The 8,473-nt window shown below is 33.3% G+C and overlaps 1 protein-coding gene across 3 annotated transcripts; it reads right to left on the bottom strand.

Annotated features, from left to right (window-relative positions):
* Positions 1-595: 595 nt before the first annotated feature.
* On the bottom strand, positions 596-6,097 carry LOC107466650 (acyl-CoA-binding domain-containing protein 6). 3 transcript variants are annotated; one of them, XM_016085647.3, is made up of 14 exons: positions 5,901-6,097; positions 5,415-5,517; positions 4,972-5,049; positions 4,781-4,894; positions 4,566-4,632; positions 4,381-4,442; positions 4,056-4,195; positions 3,850-3,976; positions 3,226-3,340; positions 2,705-2,793; positions 2,511-2,594; positions 1,321-1,641; positions 1,175-1,234; positions 596-1,085 (listed from the first exon to the last, which is right to left on the bottom strand). In XM_016085647.3, exons 2-14 carry the CDS (start codon positions 5,502-5,504, stop codon positions 912-914), a joined length of 1,521 nt encoding a protein of 506 aa, XP_015941133.1. In that variant the 5' UTR covers positions 5,505-5,517; positions 5,901-6,097; the 3' UTR covers positions 596-911. The 3 variants fall into 3 exon arrangements, with proteins under 3 accessions (XP_015941133.1, XP_015941135.1, XP_015941134.1); XM_016085649.3 differs by having other exon boundaries at positions 5,415-5,542; XM_016085648.3 differs by having other exon boundaries at positions 5,415-5,548.
* Positions 6,098-8,473: the final 2,376 nt, after the last annotated feature.

Below are 8,473 nucleotides of genomic sequence, written 5' to 3' on the forward strand. Positions count from 1 at the left end.
TTAGACTTAGTTGCCAAAAGGTTGTATGTGTAGCATAACTATAAATTTAAGTTGATGGGAATTTAGTGTAAAGAATATATTTTTATTAGTAAAAATAACTACTACACATATTTACTATGTAAATGATGATTAAAAGTTGTGATTAAATAATTATTTAAAATATTTTATATTATTAATATATCAAAATTAAATTGACATAATTAAATAAATAATCTATACTCATTTTTTGCTTTTTTTTTCTCTTTTTCTTTCTTGGGATGAATCTATATTATCAATTTATCGTGATGGTGTTAGTATTTAGTAGTAGTTACGCAACCTACCTTTATATACGCTCTAAATCATTTATGTTTTCTAAAGCTCATATTGTAATGATGAACCTTTTAACTTCGGTCAGAGAAATATAATTGATGATTAAACTTAAAAGAAGTTAAATTGTTACCCCAAGAAATTGCATGTCATAAGCTAATTAAATTCATGATGAAAGAACCAAAAAAGATTTAAAAAAAAAGGATAAAAATAATGCGCCAAATCCAATATAGACTCGAATCAATGACATAATCCAAAAGTAAAACATGTAAAATGTAACAGAAACAAGAGCATGAAACTAATCAGATAATAGTATAACTGTTGCAACTTACAAGTGTATCCAAAACCAAAAAAAGTAGTACGAGATACAAATACAAAAACTGTTATGTACCCATCTCCTGAAAGTTTTATATCAGTTCAAAATTTGAGTTCAACATCTTACCATCATGCATTTCAAAGATAACACCACAGAGTTCTGTAACAAGGAAATGCCATATTTCTGCATGAACTGAAACAACACAATAATATTTTTTGCTTGTATGAAAGTTCAGGTTCCTCGGACTCAACCAAGATCAATTTAGTTGCCATTGCCCTCATACTTTTTATCATTCACCACCCCCACCAAGCCATCTCCAAACGCCACCAGAACCCTGTCTTTGACCGGTAGTAGCATGCTCCATCTCCTGGTCTATAGCAGACTTCTCCTTCCGAAGAGCCTGTACCTGTTCTTCCACTGACTGCATTGATTCCATCAGCTTTTGGAGTTCTTCAATTTTTGCCTGGACACAACATTGACTCAAATCTTAAATTGCAACCATAATTTACGACATACCTTGAAAATAGGAAAGTGAGTTACTGAGTTTCTTACCTCCAGGTTAAAGCACCTTGATCTCTCAGCCACAAGTTGTCCCTGTACTGACTGGAGTTCCTGAAGTTACAGATTCAATGCTGAATATTATTGTTTACATACCAAACTAAAGGAAAATTCCACATGAAAATAGTTGCAATGCATACCTTGCTTAACTCAGCATGAACATTATTTAATTCATCTATCTCACCTCCAAGCTTAGTATTTTCAGCCCTGACTTCCGTGATTGACAATTCCAGTAACCTTTTCTCTTCTTTAATGGCTTCGACTTTAACTGAGATATCATCCATAGGATGACCATTAATGGGAGGTTTGGAATTTGTATCCTCTAGTTGCCTGAAATCTAACTTCTCAGATTTAGACAAAGCATAAGCAGAAGTAACAGAAGCTGCAGCGGCGGCAGCGGCTGGTGATTGGAAAATCTTAGGACGCAGGGAATCCCTTGGCTTGGGTCTCATAACAAAAACCTAAATACATATCACACCAAAAATTTAATTAGAAGGTAATGCATTTTAAAAACATAATTATTTCTAAGTTAACCGAATCCTCCCAAGCATAAAATGCAATTTATAGAATGTGAATCAAATCGGTTCCTAAATCAAATAACTCCAAGCACTACCTAACTACAGGGAGTGGATCCTTTCCAGTGAAAAAGAAATTGGATGGTGTCCAGTGTTTGATCTCACCCTTTATTGTTCTCTCTCTCCTATTTAATTTTGGTCCCACTTATAGAATTAAAGGTGAGAGATCACACTTTATTCTCTCAAGTGTTAAAAAAAATGGAGAGGATCCATTTCCCTAACTACACCTTGGAACATGTAAAATTAAAACCACCAAATTTAGACAGCCATGCATGTAGAAACGAACATATAGCAGAAACAGAAACAACTGTGAAAGGACTCGATCTGATGAGCAAATTAGTAAAAACATGTGACCATACTGCAAAAAAGACCAATGTGAGCGTGAAACCTCTCCAACGGCAAATCTCGATGGAAAAATAAGCTTTTAAATGGTCATATATGGAAGACAGGGTAATATATGAATCATCATTAAGGAGTTGCAATGGGAACAGGGAAACCCAATCTCCCATGCACCTTCATTGAGAAATTTAGTATTCTACTCCTTTCTTTAAAAGGTAGTTGACATTAGAAAAATGTAAAACCACACACATTGATAGTCATTGACGATGGAAAACCAAAATGAAAACCAAACTTCAACCTAAGTGATGATGAAAGTTTCACAACCAAAGTTCTCTTTCCAGAGGAAAATAAATTAATTAAGCTAAAACATCCATGGTGAACAGAAAAATAATGAATAAAGGTCACACATCACATACCTCATTGCTATATCTCCCATTATACCCACCAAAAGCTAACAAATACTTTTCCCCACCAATCAATGTTGAGCAGACACTCAAACCCTGATAAGCAATAAATACTTGCATCACATACAAAGAAAAAGAATATGCATTAAATGATATGGCAAGAATTGTTATCATATTTTAAAAAGATATACTGCACAAAAAATCACCTCGCTAGAAAGTGGATCTTTTTGCTTCACAACAGTCACTACCGACCAAACCAGCTTAGACATGTTTAATAACAAGGTTTCAGGGCAACCTGTTTCCAGAATAAGATAATCAGACATCCACACAGAGTATTCCCAGCAAATGTTGAGAACCTAATCTATTCACACATGACATCAATACTATATTTACCAACCTTCACTATTAAACAGTTTCTTATGGTTCGGTTTTGTTTAAATAGATATAAGGCAAATATGTGGTGGTGGTGTGTGGATGCTAGTGCAGAGTGGCATATTGTTAAAACAGATAAAACTCCATTATGGTTTAGTGCTAGTGCTACTACTCAATGCTGTTACAAACACCAAATGGACTGGACTTCCATACTACATTATTGATTCTCTCTTTCTATCACCACTTTCTTTTCTCATTAATTTTATATTTTGAAGAATATCTTATCGGCTTCCCTTTAGTTGTACTTTTACTCCTTCTTGAAACTACTTTTCCAATTAAAAGAATAATTACATACCACTACTATTATCTCCACCACCAACTATGAACCAGCTTTCATCAATGGTAATACCAGCATGCCCAGCCCTGGGAGATACTGTATCGCCTTGAATTTGTGGTTGGGACCACTCCATCTGATCCAAATGAAATAGTGAGGGCATTCATGCCAAATGGTCAAAAACTCAAGCAATTTTCTGTACAGGGACAATATAACTTGAAACTAATTTCACGATTAGAAGAATATTAGGATCATTGTTTCCCTTCCCCAACAAACCAACACAAGTAACAAGGACTACAAAATAACTGGTAAACAATACAAATAGATTTGAAAAAAAAAAACTGTTAAGCAATACAAATAGATTTTGGGGAGAAAAAAAAGGTTAAAAAAGAACGCATGGAATCTCTATATAACATTCTTAATGTCCCACTGGTATGAAAAGAAAATGTCCATCCACTGGCAGGGATACAAACAAAAACCTTTGTCCCATAATTGCTAAAGTCAAAAGAGCTGGAATACGAACTTAAATTCACCGAATGTGCCTAATATCTAAACAACTGATCAGACCCAAATGCAAGAAATGAGCTAATACCTCGACTCACTTACACATGCAGAAAACAAATGCATAAAAGAAATAGTACTTACAGTTTGCATGTCCAATAAGTGAAGATCATTGAAGAAAACAGAATGAGAGCAACCACCAAAAATCAGAAGGTACCGATCTCCTAGCATGGCAGCTGCATGGTCGAATCTCGGAGCTGGAGGTTCTTGCCTATCAAAATGGAAGTGTCGTGATCACATGGAACTTCTCTAAAGCATGTGAACATATTTTGTGGAAGTGAAATACTTACACAGTCTTTATCATATCCCAAGTCATACATTCCAGATCAAGAACGTGGACATCATTCAGCAACTTCCTCTTCATGTCTTCTCCCCCAAATAATAGCACTTTTGAACCAACCAATGTGGCAGACTGTCCTGTACAAGCTACCTGGCAGAAATAATTAAAAGCATATCAAACTGATGACTAACAAAATGAATTCCAAGTTGCATATATAGTATTAAAAGAACATTCTATACAAAATGAATATCCTAAATGCAACAACATCAACTACTATCAAGCATTGTCCTGGTAGATAGAGTTCACCAGTTACATCAAACTACAGCTACACTTACTGGAATGCTTCCAGAAGTCTCGATAACTCCAAACTGCAATGTCTCGATGTCAATGTATCGAACTACAAGAATTCCAATGAACCTTGTGAATTTCAATGGTAAAATATCATGTAAAATGCTAACCCAAGATACCACATGAATCGGAACTTGTATGTTTCTCTACCAAATAAAAATAACATACTAACCCACTAATTTATCAGAAGAACCCTTTGAATCTCCACCAATAAGTAGAAGTTTCTCACCCCACCTAATCTGCAGGAATTTTCAAGAGACTATCAACAAATCAATTATCTAGATAGTAACTAAATACATGATTTATCAATATCAATAAACGAATAAAGCAACATTACATACTACAACCCATCAGCACATAGAGAGAATTGTGCATACAAATGTTTACCATATTGTGACCAGATGTGGCTGGAAAAGTCTTCTGGGAGGCACTGCTATCATTGCTACCAGCATTTGCTTTCAATTTCAGAGAAGACCATATCAAACTTCTCAAATCAAAAACCTGCAAACAGCTAAATCATTGACCAACTACAAATACTAAGTGTCCAAGAGTGAAAAGCCTGCAAGCATGCTCTATACCTGAACATCAGATAAATGCCGCCCATTTCGACTTCCACCAACAATGTATAGTTTCTCATCGACTACTGTGGCAGCATGCTACATATGTGGGACAAACAAAAATACAGAATAAGTGACTAGCCCAGGACCAACAAAAGAATGTTCAGCTAAGAAATAAGCAAATGACTAAGGAATCTTGGTATTCAAAGCCAAGACAACTCATCCTGGATCGAACCACAACAACATCAGCCAAGCCCTGTTCCACTAAATGGTGTCAGAACTCGGATTGACTGATCAGACAACGTCAGTGTCCTATCAAAGACCAATAATGAGTTCCTTTTGATGCCTTTCTTAAAGAGGAAGTTTTGTATTATAAATTTCTTTTATCCTATTCATATACTAAGCTCCTTCTTGAATAGTGCAAAACAATAAACAAGGGTAAGCGAGAGACTAAGAAGAAGAACCTTATAGCGCGCTGGTGGACGCATACCGGATACAGGGATCGGTGCCCACTGGTCATATGCTAGCTCCTTATACCAATTGTTGACTTCCATGTCTTTTCAGGAACTGTTTCAAATCCAAACCTCCTTAACTGTCACTTCAGGTTAAACGATAACCCTCATAAACAAGTTGCAAATTACAAAATTCTCTGTAGAGTACGCACACACAATAGATAACAAAATTCACAAGTTCGTAGCATACACATGAAAATATTCAAATCAAAACCGCAGCTCAATGAAATTGAATTATGCATGAACATAATCACATTTTTATAAAAATATTAATATCTGAGAAGCAGCTCCAAAGTGTCTGATATTGCAAATCGAGATCACAAAGGAATAGAAAATTTACCGAAATTTCAAAATCAATGAACGAAGAGATAACATGGAACAGAAAATAGGTATAGGTAACTGAACTAAAGAGAGGGAGAGAAGGATAAGGATTGGAACCTGGTAGAGAGGAATGTGCGATCTCGGAAGGTGGGCGTGGGACGGTGGCGGAAAGGGAGCCACCGACCGTGAAGGTGGAGATCTGGATGGATACGTCGTCGTTTGGAAAGTGCGCTTTGGGCAGAGTGACGGTTACAGAAACACACAAAACAGCAGAAACAATAGAGCTGTTACGGGTTTACGGCAGTCAAATTTGAAAGTCACCGTTGTAACTTGTAACTAACTATTAACTATTAAGTTGTGATTTGTCCATTCTGAGTAGTAAAGCCCCATCACTTCCATGATCACTGCTTGAAGTATGTTTGTTCAGATTAATACTTAAAATTATACATGAGATGGTTTTCAAAGATTTAATAATTTTTTTGAATATTTTAAGAGAAAAGTTTTTTAAAATGGCAATAGAATTTATTATTTTTTGTTGGTATTTTTAGATCGATCTAAAATTAATTCAAATATTTTGAATGTTTTTAGTGTATCATAAAATTAGAAGCATTGGATTAATATGGTAAAAGATGTAATAGTTTATAAATTTAGGAATAACTTATTAAAAATTGAATTTAATTTTAATTCAAGTATAAAATCAAAATTAAACTCTTAAAAATTAGGTGATTGCTACGGTACGATCGATATTTTACACGTATTGGTACGATATAAATGATGGACAAATAAAAATTTTCCACGCAAATTATATTTATCTGCATCAATATTTATTTTTTATTTAAATTTTAAAAAATATTATGTTATTATATATACAAAAATGTCCTCACAAATAATTATAAAAAAACAATTATCGATATCTTATAATATTAATAACGCAAATTGATTTTAAATATTTGTAGTTATTTTAATTATATTAATTATAAAAATATTAATATAATTTTAATTCTTATTCATTATTCAATAATAATAATAATAATAATAATAATAATAAAAATAAAATGTAATTGATAAAATTGACATTATCATGTGGGTAAAGTAAAAACTTAAAATTATAATAATTTATCACGGATAATGGTAAAAATTATAATAGGATTACGTAAAATTATTTTTAGCATTAGCATATAATAATTGTACAAGTTATGTTTTTTTATTACTTTAACTCATTATAATTCTATTTTCTTATGATACTTATTTCAAACATTTTAAGTTATTAAACCCGTCCATGATAATATATCTCTACCCCCTTTCTATTTCAATCTGTGTATATTAGGTATAATATTCTTATTTATTGTCCGAAATTTGTCTGATCATGATCGAAGATAATGATTCTAATTATGATATGATTAAATTATATAATTTTAACAAAATTAATATATGATGCATAATTACTGTATTTAATAAAAAATTACCTTAATAATAAATAATTTACATATTTATTTTTATTTTACTAAAGTCTATATATAGTATTTTTCTGTGGTATATGAATCTAAATTTGAGAGTCAACTCATAATTTTATTTTTTTTTACTACTTCATAGAATAAGAATGTATTCTTCATTTTTTATTGAAATTGATCCTTTTAAGGTACAATTTATAATTTTTTATAATGTTTTTCATATATTCATTCTATTATATTATTCTTTTGATATTTATTAATTGTTGTTACTCTAAGTTATTCTTATCGTCTAATATTCCAGTTCGATTGTCTTTTGCCACAATCGTTTACAATGCATCACATCCATGAAATACCTCATTGAGTTGTCTTCACTGATTCGGGTTCTAACTACATGGATGTAAGCATTCAAAGGAGCAATAATCTCTACTTTATCGAAGGATAATTGGATCTACTCACCTATTATGACCAACCTAATGAAATGTGGTTAAAGTTAGCTTTCTTGGGAGGAGCTCGATTTTTGATTGAGAAATTGTTTCCACGGAACTTTATAGGGCAAGTTCAAGTTCCATCCCCTCCATACTTTTTACGTCTGCCCGAAGATCTTCGAAGTGGAGTACATAATGAGATTGAATTTCCTAAGTTTAAGTTCAATTTGCTAAATTCGTGACAAACTCAGATATGCAATTTCAACGATTGGTAATATATTTAAATTTTCTTATTTTAAGCTTTTTGTTATTAGAATAATTTTATTAATCAGATTTTTACACTTAATAACAGAACTGATGCGGCATGCTCTTAAGGTGTTACCTGATTTATTCCATTTAATTCGTTAAAGTAAATCAATTATAATTAATTAATTATATCAATTAATTAATTTGATTAGATATTTGTTACGGTAGGTAACCGGAGATCAATACTGCGTTTGGCGGCCCAAGTGTGTGAAGGAGGAGAACTCCGGATGGATCTGCAACTCGGGAGGCTCCGTCCGACTTGTACTCGCGAGTGAATGGGGGGTGGTACCTGCAAAGACACTCCGATGCCTAAGTTAGCAAGAGTGTGAGCAGGTCTAGAGAGTATTGGGCTTAGAGATACCTGAGGGGTGTCAGTGTATTTATAGTGGTGAGCCAATAACCACCATTGAAGTAGTGCCGTATCTTTAGGGTGCTAACCGTCCCTATTATCTTGGGGAGGTTAAGATATGGCTTTATGAAGCGGTTAGAGAGATTTTAGGGGCGGTTA

The sequence above is a fragment of the Arachis duranensis genome, chromosome 9 (genome assembly GCF_000817695.3).
Source record: "Arachis duranensis cultivar V14167 chromosome 9, aradu.V14167.gnm2.J7QH, whole genome shotgun sequence".
Taxonomy (NCBI): Eukaryota; Viridiplantae; Streptophyta; class Magnoliopsida; order Fabales; family Fabaceae; genus Arachis; species Arachis duranensis.